Consider the following 18158-nt stretch of genomic DNA (forward strand, 5'->3'; position numbering starts at 1 on the left):
TGGTCAGTCTGATGGCCTTGTTGGTCTGGAAACTTCTTCAGCCTGATGGGTGAAGGATTGGAAATCAGCTCCCCTCCACATTCTGGAACGGAGGGACTCTTCTGAAGGATGTATCTACACGTGGCCGCTACACATCGCGGAAGGTGTGGGTGGTCAGGAGAGGGGATGAGCTGCCGAGGACCAGCATGCAAGGGCAGTGAGCCTTCTCCCTCGGGAGACCTGGCTCTGTCCCTATCCAGCCACCCCACCGAGATGACGCGTAAATGACCTCGGGCCAGTTTCTCCATCTCTCAGTCAAATGAAGGCGCAACGTTTTTGGGTCTCGGAAGGCTTTCCATATCTAAATTATAAAAGAAAACTACAGAATGACTTGAGGGTCTGAAGCTGTTCCCCCCCCCCCCCTCTTTTCTCGAGCAAGAGAGGTGATGATTCATGTGTTTGTAGCTCTATAGCGGATGAAATAAAAGTCAACAGGGGTTTAAAAGAAAGTACAGGGAACACTGGTTTGGACCTTGAGCAGAAACTCTTGACCTCTCGAAAAATAAAACGAGAGAATGGGCTCCTAAGAGGGGTTTGAAAGCTTCCGTCAAATAACGTTGTTAAGAAGAAAAGAAACAACTAGGAAGTCCCGAGTGGTTCAGATGTTTAGATGGGGACTATTTGGCTTGTTTCTCAAGCATTTCTATGTTGGCTGATAGACATGGAACAGTCCCTCTAGGGCAGAGGGAGCAGAGACTCTCTGTTGCCTATGTGAGAACAGAGACTGGGGGTTGACATTGTCTTGGCTCAAATCCCAGCTTTGATCCTTGCTAAACGAATCACTTCTTTCTGCCTCAGTTTCCTCATCTGCATAGTTGGAACACTATCATTATTTATTTCACAGGGCTGCCATGAGGCTTGTATGAGTTAATCCATGGAAAGCCTTTAGAATAATTTTTGGCACAAAATAAATACTAAATAAAAAGTAGCTATCGTCATTATTATTCTCTGGAAGGCTCTAAGCCTAGATTGTGTTTTTTATTTTGCTAAAGTGATGAGAAGTCCAGGGCGAAATACTTATTATCAGTAGTTGATTAGAAGCCCCGATTATTATAAATTAGAAACTAGTTTATATTTAAAATGCTACTTTAGACATACCCTCCCCCCCCAAATTAAGGCCTTTTGGGGGAAGGGCTATAATAAAAAGACCCAATGAGGGAGAAATGTAGTAAAAAAGACCCCTAGGCAGGAATAGTTCAGGGACCTTGGAGAGTGATCAAAGGTAACCCCAGCAACCATAGTGTGGCAATAAGTTAAAGAAATGGGTACAGGGGGGACAAATGGTGATGGAAGGAGACTTGACTTGGGGTAATGAACACACAATACAGTGTGTAGATGATGTGTTATAGAATTGTACACCCGAACCCTATATAATTTCATTAACCAATGTCACCCCAATAATTCCAATAAAAACTTTAAAAAAGAATTTTAAAGAGATTATTCATCTTTGAACTTAACAAGATGGTCTTTCCCTTCTGTCTGTTGGGCTTTCGGGGTTACTGGGTTAACGACAGGATGTGAAAACGTAGCAGGAAGTTGGCCCCCATTAGCCTGCTGACCGGCCGTTGAGACCTACATGGACTTGGATAACGTCGGGTCAAACGAGGGCGCAGAGATGTGCCGGGAGCCGGCCTCAGATGGCCTTGGAGATGCAGGCATGGAGCTGCAGGGGTGTGGTTCTTAGATCAGGGGGACCCCCTGCTTTCACTAGACCCCGACTTCAGGATGCCGACTTCACTGAATTAGCTGCTACCCCCCGTGACAGTGCCCCTCGGGTCTTAGTCACACCCCTTCTTCACGTCCCATCCATTGAAGGGGCAGTGCACCCGGACGACGAAATACAGGCTCAGAGCCAGACGGAACTGTCCAAATCCCCCCTCTGCTTCTTCCCTGCTGGACGACCTGCAGCAGCTGGCTTGCCCTCTCTGGGCCTCTGTTCTTCGTCTCTTTTTTTTTTGGTAAAATAGGAATGATAGCTACACTTCATAGGGTGAGAGTAACAAATGGAAGTACACAACGCAGGGCTTAGTAAAGTTCCTAGTACACAATAACAGCAAAATGCACGCTAGCTAGTTACGCTGAATTAAATAAAAGAACGAAAAACTTTGTGGGAGAGCATTTGGCTTTCTTTTCGGAGTAAAGAATTTTCTAAAAGGAACACACGGTGTGTACGTGTGATCTATCTGTATGCACACATGGACATGCGTATATATGTCTATGTGTTTGTCTGCCTGTCTGTCTGTCTACCAAAAGAGAGAACATTCTTCTGGAATAGACTTAACTATGGAACGAGATGAAAATCGGGAATTAGCATGTTCCCATTACTGATTTTTGGTAGGACCATTCAGAAGTGATTACTCGATCGATTCGCTGACTTTATTGACAAACCTGCTGCATTGAGCAACACTGAAATTGAGGTCCAGTCACCTTCATACCAGCTTGCTTTTCCTTGACCCTCCCGCCTCCACCAGAAAAACAGGTTCTTCCCTGAGTTTCCCTGGCGTTTCCACTGAACTGCACAGCAGCACCTGTTGTTGGGTACGAGAAGGGGTTGTGTTCACCTTCCTAAGTCTCTCTTATTAGACACCGTGCTCTGTGAGGTCAGGCAGAGCTGGGATCCACCTCTGGGTTCTCCGTGGTCTCGCCTGGCAGCCCACGCAGATTCCGTAATGCGTGTTGAACTGAATCCAGCTGGCCTGCCCACTGATGGGCATGTTAACCCAGCCCCCGTGACTCTGGGTGAAATGAGGGCCTTTAGGAAGACTTACTCTGCAAAGTTGCATGTAAACTGACTTAAAAAAACATAAAACGGCCCTGGCTGGTTTGGCTCAGCGGTTAGAGCGTCGGCCTGCGGTTCAGGAGACCTGGGTTCGGTTCCCGCTAAGGGCATGCAGTTTGGTTGCAGTTTGTCCCCGGCCCTGGTTGGGTTGTGCGGGTGGCAACCACTCGATGTGTCCCTTTCACGTCGATGTCTCTCTCTCTCTCTCTCTCCCTCCCACTCTATCCGAACAAAATATCGAAAAATGTCCTCGGGTGAGGATTAAAAAAAATAATAATAAAAAAATAAAACGACCCTTTCGAATGTTCTATGGGGATATTCACCATTTAAAGGAAACTTCCTTGTGGATGCTTTTGAAAAAATCATGAGTAAACTCTTAGTGCATCTTTTGTGTAAAATCTTATAAACAAAGAAGCAAACCAGGAGAGCTAGGGACAGTGGAAAGACATTTAGATTAAGAACCAAAAGTCAAGGGTCCTAATCCTGATGCTTAGTGACTTGCAGCCTTTCATGGAAGGGACGGGGGTGTAAACAGACTATCTGGTTGAACCCCTTGCTCCTAAGCAGCTGGCTGGTTTAGGCAGGTCCAGCTTTCAAGGTCTGTGTCCTTGTCCACATACATAAGAGTGGTCTGCACCCAAACATATCTGAAGCGGTGTCGCTCTAGTCTACTGCTGTCTACAGAGCAAGCCAGGAGGGCCATCTCTGGGTATATGCTACAAAGGATGGGTGTGTGTGTGTGTGTGTGTGTGTGTGTGTGTGTGTGTGTGTGGTGTTAGCAGGAAGGAGGAAGGTGACTTTGCTTTTAAAAAACTGGATTTATCGATCATGAGTGATCATTACTGTTAAAAGCTGATGACTGCTTCCCAACTAAATCCTCCAGATGTGTGACTGAGCCGTGCGTTTGCCAAGGGGGCTTTTACTTTTCACGTAGACGTATGCTTTTGTACACAGAACGCTCATTTAGGAATAGCTTCAGACATACAGAGAAATTTCAAAAAGTGGTACAAAGAATTCTTGCATAGCCTTCACCCAGATGGCACAAATGTTATATACATTTGCTTTATCGTCTTCTCTCTCATTCATATATATATATATATATATATATATATATATATATATAATTTATGTACATTTTTCTGAGGCATTGAGAATAAGTTACAGACAAGATGCTTCTTTTTACCTTCTAATACTTCTATGTGTTTTTTCCTAAAAGCAGGGACATTTTCTCAGAACCACACAGAGTTATCAGAAACAAAAAACGGTAATTTGAAATTTACAATGCTATGTCTAATTTATAAACCTTATTCGAATTTCCCAAGTGTTACACTACTATTCTTTATAGCAAAGGAAAAACATCTTTTTCTATATATTTCTAAAAAACAAACAAAACTTTAAAGTGAGTGTGTATAACTTTTGTAATTTTTAAAACGATGGGAAACACTCCCGTTTTGTAAGTACTGCCACAAAAGACGTAAGAAAAGGTGTTTTTGCCAATTGCAACAGTGTGGTGAACTATTTCAGGGAACCCTGGAGGTGCAGTCCCTGCGCTGGGGTCCAGGAGAGAAGGTGTGTGCTGCTCTCCAAGGTCAGGGGCGGCAGCGAGGCCGAGCCCGCCCCAAACGGACCTGAACCTGAGCCACGCCAGCTGTTTCAGGAGCACAGCTAGTCCGTGACATGGCACCATGAGAGACAGGCAACACGGTGGCTGAGGTTTCTACCTTGACCTCCAGGGAGGGTACCCCCATACTGGGAATTTCTGAGACCTCAGAAGGCAGTGTGGCCCAGCCACGGTCAGCACTGAGTCTGCATCCCGGCTCTAACAACTCTGAGCTGTGTACCTTCAGGCTAATCTGTGCCCCCTCTGTTTACCTACTCATCTGTATAATGGGGTTCCTTCTGAGGATTAACCAGGGTAACACAGGCAGTACCTGACTTGTAGATACTTCTTCATCTTTCTATTTTGTTGCTGTGTTATTTAAAAATAGCTGTAATTATCCTAGATTTGGAAGATTAATCTGTGATGGTCTAATTTAAAATATAGGCTTCCTAGTACAGACAGAGTTCACCAGAGGGCTGAGGGGCAGGGTGGGCCTTAATGAAACAGGTTATTGTTTTCCAGAGCAGCTAAAATCAACATACAAAGTGCAGTCAGTAGGTCTGCAGACAGGGAAGGACCTGTCATGCGAATTAAGACGCTGTGGTCCGAAAAAAACAGAGTCACAAGTTCGGTCGCTCCAAATTGCAGGTGTCAAAATGTACTCTAGCTGCTTCATCGTAGGTACCACCTCTGTGCAGCCTGTGTTCGTACAAAGTAGCCAGATTTCATTTATTTAACAATGAGTCATGAGCGTCTGAAGCAATGTTGTGTGGGTCATTCATTCATACTCCATGCAGAAAATATTTACTGAGCATCTACGATCGGGTCAAGTAATCTTTAGTCAGTATCAAAATTGGGGTACAGGTCATATTCCTATCATCTCTTATCCAGGCAGCCTGCAGCCCACAGTCCCCGGGTTCAGCTGGGCTTGAACTGGCAGCCTCAGGGGAAGAGGGACTGAGCAGTTTTCTGGGGAAGTCTGGCCGGCATCCTTGGGTTCCAGGCAATGACTGAGCAGGCAGGATCCAGGCCACCCCACACCTCCCAAAGCTGCAGCTTCGGTGTCAAACTTGTCTTTCTATCCACGAGCTCAAAGTGACAAGTGGACATAATGATCACTTTGCCCTTAGAAGCAGATGCTTAACACACGGTCGCTCTGGCTGGTTCATGTCTAGCTTAAGGATGAGATTTCTGGGTTTTCAGAAGCAATACTCTAACAATCAGTGTTACAGGATGGCCCACCTCTCTCCCTAGCTCCACGGAAGATTGCCTGTGTAGATGGGAAGCTATTGCCTATTTCAGAAACATGTACCTAAAACCCCAACCAGTTAAATAAGACGGATGTCGAGCAAATCGACAGCCTTCCATAGCCACATTAGGAGCTAATCATTTCAGAAAACGTTGCCATAATTCATTTACGGAAACAGCAAGACTATTCCCCAAACAAGAGATAAAGGGCATGGACTCATAGTCATACCGGGGAAATGAAGCCTCATATTCATACTTCTTAAACTTAACAGAACTCCGGAGGCACCTTGGCATAAATCTGCCTTGCAGATTATTCTGCCTCACATATTTTTATCTATTGCAAATAAAGTTGAATTCAGAATATTGCTTCAGTCATTACACCTCGTTTCCATTTATTGGGGAATCAGGATAACCATCTGAGGGTTCTGTTTAACCAAGAGATGGGCGAAAAGATTCTCCTAAGGACATTCGATTCACTGCCTTAGATTATAGCTCTTCCAAGTCCCCAGCCGTCCATCAAGCTCCACTCTGCTGTGGGCTGGCTGTTCCTCAGGATAGATTTTCACCCCGCTAACACTGCTCCTGTGACGGTATTCACAGGATCACGCAGCAATAATAATTTTTATGAAATCTTTCCATGCTTGGGACGACAAGCACTGAAGGACATTATGAAAGTAGGCCGCCTTTAGATCTTTCGAAATCTCAGTTTGTCACCTGCGATAAAATGGTCAACTCTTTATCACTAAAAGTGTTGGCAAATATCATGCATCTGACTGCTGGGTGGTCTTGCTTCTGCATGAATCTGTCGTTCAGTTTATTAGTATCATTTATAGCAGCTAGCATGCATTGAGGGGTTCCTCTCTGCCCTGTGACCTCTGATACCTTGGTGATTTTTCTCCCCCCATCTTTCAGACAAGGGCACCGCAGAAGTCAAGTGGCCCTGCTTAAAGTAACACAGCTCTTAAGCGGTAGAGCTAGGACTGAAAGTCACGTATGACCAATGCGGTCTCAGCCATGGAACCACGGTGCTGACTGATGCCCAGGTCCTGGGCTAAGTGCAAGAGACGCGAAGAGGTGTGTGCCCACGCGGAGGGAGACAGCAAACTCTGCGCGTGCCAGGCAACCCGGAAAGGGAGGGGTGCCGAGGCCAGGGCGGCAGGAGACTGGAGCTCGTCATTAACACCCACGTCAAGCCCTGAGGCTGCTGGGTACAACTAAAGCCATGCGACTCAGAACGGGGCGTGGCCGACAATCAGAGTGACATCTAGCTACGTGACCCCCTAAGTCAGTGGTATTCAACCTGTGGGTCGCGACCCCTTTGGGGGTCGAACGACCCTTTCATAGGGGTCACCTAATACATAACAGTAGCAAAATTACAGTTATGAAGTAGCAATGAAAATAATTTTACGGCTGGGGGTCACCACAACATGAGGAGCTGTATTCAAGGGCCGCGGCATCGGGAAGGTTGGGAACCGCGGCTGGTGCCCACCTGTAACGAGGGTAGAACACGGCCTGTGAAGTAAGGGGAATTGTGTTGGTACGTAAGCTCTCGGTCTGTTTTCCAGTAGGCAAGCACCATTGTCACCATGGGCTCCGACATCATGACCCCTTGCCCTTCTGGGGACTTCACCGACTTTGAAAAAGCCTCACATAGGCAAGTGATCATTTCGAAACCCTGGGCTGTGTTCACTGGGAGGCCGACAGGAGCCAGAGGAAGAATCACCAACTTCCCTGCTAATCTGGCTCCTCGTACACGCACTACGCCAACCAGTAAAAATCATTACGAAGTTTCTGCTGAAAGGGCAAGTGGAGAGAAACATGTTTCTAAACAGAATAACAGTCTTTGCCATTTTTCTTCCAACTTGCATACCATCTGGAAATTCTGATTTTTTTTTATTTTCCAAAGGGTAGGAAAGAAATGTGCTCCAGGCACAAATAAATGTTTACAGCTGAGTTATAAACTGAGCGTGGTGGGCTTCAAACAGCCTGGCAGTGAGGGAGCCCAGGCTGCTGTGAGACAGCACACTGGCGGGCAGGCGGCGCCCGGCCCTCCGGCTTCCCGCTGCCCAATCTGAGCAAATGTTTGGGAAGAAGTCTTCGTCGGGCTTTGGAAGGTTCATAAAAAAATTAAAAAAAAAAAAAGATGTTGCAGCATGATCGCCTATCTTGACATCCTGAAGGCAGATTTTGCCTTTGGAAAATATAGTGCCTCGTAAGCGGTGGCGGCCCCTAGGGGCTGGCGTGCTCATTGCACCTCTGGGAGATGTCAGGGACAGCAGCAACCAATAACCTGCAGGGATCTCATAGCAAGCGCGGGATCCCACACGCGTGTTTGACAAGAGTTGCGTCATTTGTGCTGGATGGCGAGCTTATGAGGGGGGTACCGTTTTCCAGATGAGGAAGGAATCAGAAGCTGGGGGAGGTCACGCCCTACTCAAGTTCATTTAGCTGCTACGTGATGGAGTTGGTGTTTGCATCCAGCTGCGCCAAGTCAGAATTCTATAGGACAAAGGATCTGTTCACACCAAGTTACCCACATTGTATCATACCCAACTCTCAGTCGAGAGGAGAAAACTGACCTACTGGGAGTTTGGGCTCTTCTCCCTTGACTCCTATAATGTGTATCATTACAGAAAAGACCAAGGAAAGTAATAACGGGTTTGTGAATGCCAGAGAGCAGTCAGCAAACCCTTCCCGTAAAAGGCCCAATGGCATTTTAGGCTTCGTGGGCCTCAACCTGGTCTCTGTTGCAACTACTTAACTGCATTGTTGTGGCGTACAAGCAGCTATAGGCAATGAATGAACACGGCTGTGCTCCAATAAAACTTTATTTGCAAAAACAGGCAGCTGGTCAGTTCTGGTCCACGAGATGTAGTTTGCTGACCTCTGATACAAAGGACACGGTAAATTTAAAGTGAGTGATAGGCTTTGAGAATGATCTATGAAATCCTACTCGGGAGCTTATTTTTTCTTAAGATCAGTGAGCAAATTGGCTACCTGTGATGTGCCCTCTAAGCCCTTGTACATGCTGCCTCTGGGCCTAGCCAATCAAACTGGATTCCCTTATGTTATCTGACCAGGTCAGAACTCTATCGAATCTTTGTTCTCCAGGCTTATCTAATCTGAGATCTATAGAAAACGTGCTCCGCGCTCTCGTAATGAAGACGTATGAGTTCATTCCTTTTAACATAGAAATACACTCGAGATGGTGAGTGAGTCTGGCAGTCCGTGGGCTCCCTTTCCTTGATCTGAAACCCAACAACCAGCCATGTGAAGGTTTAATTGAAAGAGCGAACGAGAAAAAAATAAGCCATGAGCAACAACAAGTGGAAACGGGAAGACAAAGGCCAAGGAACATGCTCTCCTAACTAATTAATCAAGTGCTTTGTTTTCACTAACATATCAGAGTGTGTAGGCTGTGCTGTCTATTAGATTTCTTTCCAAATCTGAGAAATGTAAACACTCCTAAAGACCAGGTAATGAAATCTCTATCGACGTGCCATCATAGACGGGACTCGCTTGCCCGTGTTTTGCTTACATTTTAATTTGCTTCTGCTGAATACTCACCCAGTAATTGCTTAATAAGATTAACCTCCCTGGCCATGTGTGGTGTGTGTTGATGAAAACATTATCAGAGTGAAGGATTATGGTACACCACCCAAAATGGAGGGGGTGTTATTTAATTAACTTATTGCCAATATTTCCTGATTGTCTCTTTGAAACACTAGAAAAGCAGTCAATTGGAATTGATTCAGGTTATCTAAAGGTACAGAACTGGGGAGGGGAGGAAGGGAGGGAGGTCACAAGCAAAGAAATGCAAACCTAAGGTCACTTTCTCTAAAAAAGTTAGCCGTGTGTGAGAAAATGGGAACCTTTTTAGTTGTTTTTTATTAAAATCAAACTTTACAGCCCGGCCGGTGTGGCTCAGTGGTTGGGCATCAACCGATGCACCGGGAGGTTGCTGGTTCAGTTCCCAGTCAGGGCACATGCCCAGGTTGTGGGCTGGTTCCCCAGTGGGGGGCGTGCAGGAGGCGACCAGTCGATGTTCTCTCTCATCGATGTTTCTGTCTCTCTAAAATCAATTAAAAAAAATTTAAAAAAATTAAACTTTACAGAAAGTTAAAGAAGGAACCTGCTGTCTTCCTTGTTCAGAAACGACAGGTCTAGAGTTTCACTTCAACTGCAAGCAACTTTAAATTCTCACCCCTTTTCATAAGTGTCCTACTGACGAAGTTCACTAGACATAATGGTTCAGCAACCGTTTTTGCCCATCTCATAACTCATTTGAAAAATATCTGAATGGGTGATGTTATACGACTCACAATACACGACATTCTCAAAAGCCTATGGCGTCTGAGGGGAAAATTCTGGTCCTTCCAAAGACACCATGGAAGTCATTTCTGCTCTGGGGATTTGGAGAGGCCACAGTCACAGTCAGGACTTGTTGCCTGCGGGGATGTGTTCTGCCTGGGCTGGTGCGGGGCGCCCACACTTCACCATGAACGGGAGGAGTGTCTAATCTTAATGTTCAGAAGTTAATGCCTATCAGTGGTCCCCTTCAGCGAGGGACAATATGTCAAAAGAGCCTGTATCTACTTTCAGAACGTCTACACGCGTAACAGACATTTCTGTGCCCGAGGAGAGAATATGCCTCTTTACTTTCAAATGTGCATTCTGCATTCTTCTCAAAAGGACGGGGTGCTGACATGTAGCTGCAAGGACACTAGTGGGTAAGATGTAAGCGAGACCCCCTAAAGCAGGGTTTCTCCAAGAGCATCACCGTTGCCACTGTGGACGGGACAGTCTTCAGACGTTGCCAAGTGTCCCCTCGTGGGCAAAAATGCCCAGCTGAAGGCCACTGTCATGAAAGAAACCAAAGCCGCAGGTGGTATCAAGTCCCGGAGGTGAACAGGTGCCAGCCTGAGGCCGACATGCTTAGCTTGGAGCCTTGTTTTGTCCGCGAAGGCAGGACATGATCCGTTAAGACAAACTCTGCTCTTCATTGTTACGTCTAGTATTAGTTACCTGATCGTGGAAAGCATATAATATCATCCTCTGATACCACTTTTTCATGCTTAAAGGTAATTGAGGGTTATGATTAGGAGAGATGAGCAGAGCGATGATCAGAGACCGGATCAGAAGACAAAAAGTCCCACTCAAAGCATCAGGATGGCATCGGGGAGAGACATCCCAGCAACGTGAGCATCTCGCGATCACCAATGCACACCTGGACGGGAAGATGGATTCTGGAATCTTCTCTGCGGAAAATGACTGATCTAAGGAAAACTCCCACAAGCTTGCCCACGGGTGCACAGGGCACAGACCCGAGTCCAAGCTCATACCTGTCTACTTATTTGACTTGGGGTAAGTTTCTAAAGCCTCCTGGGCCTCAGTTTCTCCAAGATAAACCCCCCCCCCCTTGGAGTTTCAGAAGTTATGCAACACTAAGGTGCGCAATAACCGATAGCTCTGTTCCCATCTTTGAAACAGCCCTGTGGGGTATTTTAAGAGGCATGGGTGGGCAGGGCCTGTGCTGCTAAGATGCAGAGTGAACACTTCTGTGTGGACAACCCCCCCTCCGTCTGTGATCGCCTCCAGGATTCAGCTGGGCTGACGGCCACAGGCAGCTGCTGTCTTTTCCCCTTTTTAAAGGTGGAAGCTTCTTAACAAATTGCATTTGTAAGTGATCTGTGTTGGAACACAACAACTCTCCCGTTCTATCCCTTTCTACCCATGCTGCACAGCAGGTAGATAGCTTCCATTTGAGTTGCCAACAGAGGAAAACACAGCTCAAAAAATCAATCAATCAATAATCAAACAGAGGGTGCGAGAATACCGGTTTTAGTTTGCCCCACATGTTCCCACCTCCCCATGGTTCTGTTTTCTCCTCTCCTTCTTCGCACCTTTTCCCCCTGCAAGAACACAGCGGCCCGACTGTCTCCATAAACATCCCATGTCCTCTTCACTGTTCTTAGAAAAGAGGCTTTGTTTCCCAGTTGTCAAAACTCTCTCTTATTCTCCCCCAAAGCCCGACTGCGCGGAGTCTGAGTCTCTCTGTTCGGGCTGTGCCCCGGCGGGGCTTCCCCCCTGGGGCCGCCTGTCTCCCCAGGAGAGGGCTCTCTGCACCCTGGCTTCCTCCACCATGCAGGCGTTTCTCCAGCTGCTGCCCTTGCCGCTCTGCCCAGCCTGGGGATGCTCTCCAGCGGCTGCGGACCCTGCCAGGGGCTGAGGTAGCATAGGTATGCACATTGTTGTGAGCAGGCTCCGAGCCAGCTCCGGCGACTGCGGCCAAACACAGCTAACAGACAGGAACGGCAAACAGCTTTCAACGGGGGCACCTCGGAAAGGCGACGCTCCCCCGCCCCCCTGCTTTCTTTCCCTTTTTGCATACCTTCCAAGATTTGGATTAGAAAACCTGAACCAGCTGGCGGGAGCTCTGTGACCTCCAGAGGGTGAGCAGCAGCTGTAACCTCACCTTTGCCTCCAGATGGCAGCGTTGCCACATCGTCGGTCCCGGGTAAGCCGGTCCTCATGCCGTTGTTAAAGGTGTGTCCATCTGCCGGCTGGAGTTGCCAGTTGAGTCCGAGCAGATGCATTGCTGCGGGAGACAAAGCAATGGAAGTAGGAACAGATAACTCAGCAGTGCAAATGTCAAGGGGGAGCGCCAGGTGCCTTTGCCCAGCCGTCGCCTTGGCGGGAAGGTGCAGTTCAGAAGTGGCTGCCCCAGGGAGCAGCTAAATACAGAAGACAGGGCCTGGGGGTTGGGTCTCCTCTCCTGCTGCTGCTCACAGCCTCGGGTAGAGAGGGTCCCCATGGAGAGCAGAGGAGGGGGAGAAAACAGCCCAGACCTTCCAAGTGGCCCCAGCACGGAGGGGAAGCTGCCCCGTGGACCCACCATGCAGAGGGCTGCTCCATCGTACCCAGGCTGCCCCGCACTCGGGACACAGCTGTTCTTAGACGGGTCTCCAGGGACACTGGCAAGGACTTCCCCCAAACTACTCGGAACGTCTGTCAGGACGGGACTACTGAGATGGGACCAGCCCGCCAGTCTGCCGAGACCCACACGGAAACACCAGTGTCTGCCTGGCACCCCTTGGAAAGCCTACCCCCAGTGATTTCAAACTCTAAAAATAATTTTCCTTTCCACCCCTATTCATGGTAAGTGAATACTTTGCAGCCCATTATGAGAAAAGCTTGAGTGTGGTGGTGGAATGGGGTCCTTTTCTGGAAGTATCACAATTCCTCCTTCCCAACCCCCCCAAAATATACACTTGACCACAGTGCAGATGAGACCATCCCGGGGCCAAGCCTGTTCTCTCTGCTCAGGAGACAGGCACATCCGCACAAGTCCTGCTTCGCTTCAGCATGCACCCCAAACCTTCTTCCGGTCTTCCTGTCCCTCCGTCTGTCCCACCTCCCCGCTTCCCAGGTAGATTAGCAAACTCAACACACCCCATCGCTGTGGCTTCTCGGGGCCCTGTCTGACTGCCTGCGACCAAACCAGCCGCGTTCTTTCCAAGCCCCCATCGAAGAAATGCTTCATTTGCAAATCAATAAGGAGTTCATTTCCCTACATATTTTCCACTCAAACAATCATCGAGCCACGTCCGTCTGGCATGTCAGCCGGACACAGGCTGACGCCGTTGCTATGTGTCAGCACTGCGGGAGAGAAAGGGCCGTTGACAGGGATGATGCAGGGATGGGAGAAACAATTAACCACAGGAAACACAATTAACAATGCCTAGGAAACTGTTCACACAGCAATTAATTCTGCATGCCTGCCACCACTTCAAGTCAGCCTGCATCCCATTAAGGTGAAAAACCTATCCGCCAACAATACAGCTCAGATTGATGGCCGTGGATGAAGGTGGCAAGGTGTCCCCGTGTGCACGCGCGCGTGTGTGCCGGCTTTTTTCTTACACTCATTCCCGGCGCGGAACCATGTTTCTAGACGTTACTATGAGGAGCGAGGCCCACTGTTGCAGCTCTCCGAGATGATAAATACTAAGAAGAAGAGGTGACATTTACTGTACACTCTCCGTCAAGGGAACACCTAATTTTCCTCTGCAGTGTATCCGTTAGATGTAGGTCACTTACTTGAAGAGACCAGATTCTCCTGATTCAAATACTGACATCCTTTCCTTGTGCGGAGGTCAGGAAAGAACTAATCACGGTCGCTTCAAGGTAGCGGTGGCTTCTGATTTGTAATTACAAGGTGAAGGGAAGCAAAGAATTAGCTATTTTAAAATGATTTTCTTTTTTAAGGTTATGGCTGGGTTGCCAGGGTTCGGCTGGAGCCAGCTCCCGGCTGCACGGGGCGCACGGTTCTCTGGAGGGGTCTCTGTGTTTTAGGACAGACGCGTACAGGGACTGCGGGGGTAGCTGGGGCTTGGGCCTCACAACGCTCTGTTTCCACCTCTGTGACAGGGGGCGGGGCTCCATCAGGCAAAGGTGAGCACCTCCCTGGGGCCCCCTTGGTGTGAAAACTCATCTAACCTGCTCTCCTCTTACAGGGCTCCGTCTCGTCATCTCATGCAGAACACACGGCCACCCTCAGCTCTGAGGACGCAGCGAGCACACAGCACCCCAATCCACCGGCGTGCAAACAGCGCAGCCCTGAAACCGTGCTCTCTGTTCGCAACGACGCCTGCCCCCTCCTCCCTTTTTGTTTTGGGTTCCACAGCATCTCTTACTTATTTTTTTAAAGAAGTATTTTGAAAACAAGAAACCCATCGATGGGGTGAGAAGGGTCAGGGTCAGAGGATCCAGGAACTTCTCAGACGACTCCCAGAAGGAAAAACAAGCCGGCGAGATGGAATGGGGGCGGGGAGGAGCCTAATCTGCCGAGACAAGTGCCATCCTCTCCGCAGAGGCAATGCGGCAACCACGGCAACTGTGCAACTCAAGTCTGGGCCTATTTTCTGCTGTTCGAGGGGATGTTAAGTCAACAAGTGAGAATTCCAGCAGGGGGAGAGCCACCTTCTCTCGTTACTTAATTTTTTTGTGGGGGGCAGGGAGCAGAGTCTGAAATAGGCTTCTGTTTATACGTCTTCTCCTTCTGGATCAGTGGTTCCCCTCTCTCTCTTGAGTAAGACAGCATCTTTCTGGCTTGTGGGGGTGGACTGAAGTGTCCTCAGGAAACAGACCCAGGGGAGCTGTGAAGTAGATGAGTTTCCTGACTAATGAGAACTCTGTTTCCTATTCCGCTACTGATCTGCTCTACGGCTGGGGCCGAGAAGTCAGCCAGGCAGTCAGAGTCCCCCTTTGCCTTTGGTACAGGTAGCATCATGGCTGCTTAGGGACAGGACGGGTTGAGCATCTGTCCCCCTCGGATCTCGCCAAGTGCCCTGCATACAGAAGGCACCCCATCCATGTGTATTAGAATAGGTAATGCCGCACGAGGGAAGATGGAGGGGTTGGATCGTAGGACGCTGTGTCTTTATAAATAACAAAAACACCTAACACAGAGGTGAAAAGGATGGAATGGGATAGTGCGGGCAGCAATATGAACGAGTCTGCAAAGAGAAGCTATTTTGATTATTAGTATATCAATACCCGCGGCCGGTCCTCGAAGCCTTCGACGGCCAGCAATTCCTACAGACGTGATCTTAAGACTCATGGCTTATGTGTGAGGCGTGTACTACCATAACCCCCTTCACCAGGGAGGATGAGTGACGACTATGAAGTCTGAGCACAGGGAGATTCGGGAATCCAAGGAGGGGTCCACTGGGAGGTGTCACAGTGATCTGGTGACAACTTCGGGTTTGCAATAGGATCGCAGCAAACGGGGTCTCTTTCTTGCAACTTCTGACAATCTCACTGGCTGGTGAATGACTGTTTTCTGTATTCAGCACCCCTTCCTGAAGGGGGTTGTTTTCTTATCTTGTTGAGTGCAGGTGTGGGCCGTGACCAGGCAGCACACACTTTGCCTACCCTCTTCCTCTCCCACACCACCAGACTGGGTCGTGAGTGCAGATAACTGGCTCAGGGCTGTGGCTGACCGGTGATCCAACACAAACCAGTGACGATACAAACTGTTACTGTTGCAAGCCACTGAGAGTGTGGGGCTCTTTGTTACAGCAGCATGCCTGAGACTAGACGGGGAAGTGAGAAATTCCACTTTTACACACCAGGTCGCTATGCGCTCCTCGAAGCTATTTATTTACAGGGTGAGGATTCTTTCCCAAACCCAGCCAGGGAGAGTTAGAACACATTGAGGGCCATTACATTTGGTCCTATGAACAGCAACAAAATAGCTCTTTAAACATTATGTCATGACATTTCCAAGTGTGATCCACTCCCAGAATCTGATGTAGAAAGCTGAGGAGCCTCGGAGAAGCCACAGTGACTGCTTCTTCATCTCGAGTTTGGGTGAACACTGGCCTCATCAGTTTGCACGTCACGTAACAAGACCTCCAGGATGCAGCGGGTGGTCCCCTCTCCCACTCCCCCAAAAGCGCCGGCAGCTCATCCCAAAAGGTCCCGTTCAGACCATCTTAGGGTCAGAAGTGAAATGAGTTTGGGAGGCCCTCTCCCTAACGTGTTCAACCCTGCTGGCAGCCCAAATGCACAATTTATCATGATGTGACAGGCTCCACTCTGGGGGGACCTCCGGACAGAACAGCGGGGCTCTGTGGGTCAGCAAGGATGGAACAGGGACAGGCTCCAAGTGGAAGCTCATAGAATCCAGGTGGCAGCTGGGAAATCAGCCACTAAAAACACAGGAGGCAGCCAAATGCCGAGTTTCCCTGCAGCTAACTGGAGAGAGCGTCCACCGCGTGCTGCAGTGACCCAGGCAGGGTGGGGAGACCACACACAGACCCCGGCCGCAGCGAGAAGAAACAGACCAACCTGGAGCTGGGCTGACAGTTTCTAATGGAAGTTGCGGGTTTTTTTCGTCTGTTTGTTTTGTTTTTGTTTTCTTGTGCCGGATGGGCTCTAAAAGAAACTCTCAAAAGGAGCCCAACCAAAAGGAAGGAATTGGTTACAGGTAACAACTTTCCCCAGCAGCCACAGGATAGGAGTCACAGGCCTTGAAGAGTGGCAGCTTGAAACAGGGGTTGTCTGAAATAGTAATTAGGGGACGCCCGGGGCCTGCTGAGTGCCACTTAGCTCCTTCCATGCTCATAGGCTGGTAGACGGTTGGCCTGATAAGAGAGCCGTCGACATGCCAGCCACCCCTTCCAAAGAGCTCCCACCCCTGCTTATCACAGAGGGCACACATGGGGGCACGAGGCTCCGTGTTTGCTGAGCAGGCCCCAGGAGCAGGCGCGTCTTTAAAGACCAGCCTTGCCCGTGCAGAACCCGAGGAGGGGATTGGGCTTTGTCTTTGAAAATGGAAGCCTCAGGCAAGCAGAGTTTCGGGAGTGGGAGTGGGGGGCCAGGCCCCCCTCCGGCATGGGCGTGGGCCTGGCGGCTCGGCGTGGTCAGACTCACAAGGGCCTCAGAGATGCTGGCGAAGCCCCTGCAGAGACCAGGTAGGATGATGGGAAAGGTCAGGGCTGGTCTCCCTGCTCCCGAGTCAGCCAATTTAGTCATCAAAGTCAGGCTCCCCCGTAGCCAGGACCAAAGCACCGCTGCCTGGGGAAGAGAAGCCAGTGGCATCGGCAGGGCTCAGGCGCAGGAGGGCGAGCCCTCGGGGAGCACAGGCCCTGCAAGGCCCCTCTGCAAGTGGTCTGAAAACTCACGTGCAAATGAACCCCACAGCCACAACGAGGGCTCTCGGCACGAATTCCGGCAGCATGCCGGGTACTGGGCTCATTAGGTTAACTGTATCGGTTATTTGTTTTTTTTTAAAATCACTCAGCAATTATTTATTGAGTCCCTACTGTGTTCGGTGTGTCCTAGACACCCAGAATAAAGCTGCTCACAAGTCCCTTGCTCTCCCGGAACTTCATTCCAGTGGGAGGCAGAGACACGCAACACGCACGTGAAACGTAGAGAGAGGGTAGGGTTAGGGAGCACCAGGGTGGGGATGGAGTGAAACGTTCTCTTGTTTAAATGAGGACTGGTCAAGGACGGCATCTGTGACAGGTGGCCTCTCAGCCAAGACCTGAAGGGCGTGAGGGAGCAAGTCATGCTGCGCCCCGGGAAGAGCACTCGAGGTTGGCGTGGACTCCGGGGCTTCTTCTTGAGTCAGAAGGGGACGTAAGCTCCTTTAAATCCATTCCCGCCCAGCGAGGTGGTAACACGATCTACACCTTCTAGTAAAGGAAATGCAGGCCCAGGGAGGTTAAGTGACTTGCCCAAGATCTCCGAGCCGGTAGATGGGAAATCAGGGATTCAGACCTGGACAGACCCGCAGAGTCAGAGCCGCCGCCCCAGCACTCCTGCGGGGACTCCTCCAGAGTCCTCACGTCGACCGCGAGTGAGCATCAGGGCCGCTGGGCGCCAGGGCCACTCACTGAGTACTGGCAGGGTCGCTCAGGCACCAACACCGCCCTTCGTAGGGGTCATCAGTGCTCTATAAATATGCCCAGTTTGCTGTCTCCC

At 49.3% G+C, this 18158-nt stretch overlaps 1 protein-coding gene across 2 annotated transcripts in view; it reads right to left on the reverse strand.

Annotated features, from left to right (window-relative positions):
* Window positions 1-18158, reverse strand: part of TENM2 (teneurin transmembrane protein 2) — an 883834-nt gene that overhangs the window by 180294 nt on the left and 685382 nt on the right. The window contains exons 6-7 of one of the 2 annotated variants that reach the window (XM_036239731.1): window positions 12137-12264; window positions 8424-8427 (exon numbers count right to left, since the gene is read on the reverse strand). In XM_036239731.1, the coding sequence (XP_036095624.1) occupies window positions 8424-8427; window positions 12137-12264 (132 nt within the window). The remainder of the gene's footprint in view (window positions 1-8423; window positions 8428-12136; window positions 12265-18158) is intronic. The other variant, XM_036239730.1, reaches the window with a different exon arrangement.

This window comes from Molossus molossus, unplaced genomic scaffold, assembly GCF_014108415.1.
Source record: "Molossus molossus isolate mMolMol1 unplaced genomic scaffold, mMolMol1.p scaffold_m16_p_4, whole genome shotgun sequence".
NCBI lineage: Eukaryota > Metazoa > Chordata > Mammalia > Chiroptera > Molossidae > Molossus > Molossus molossus.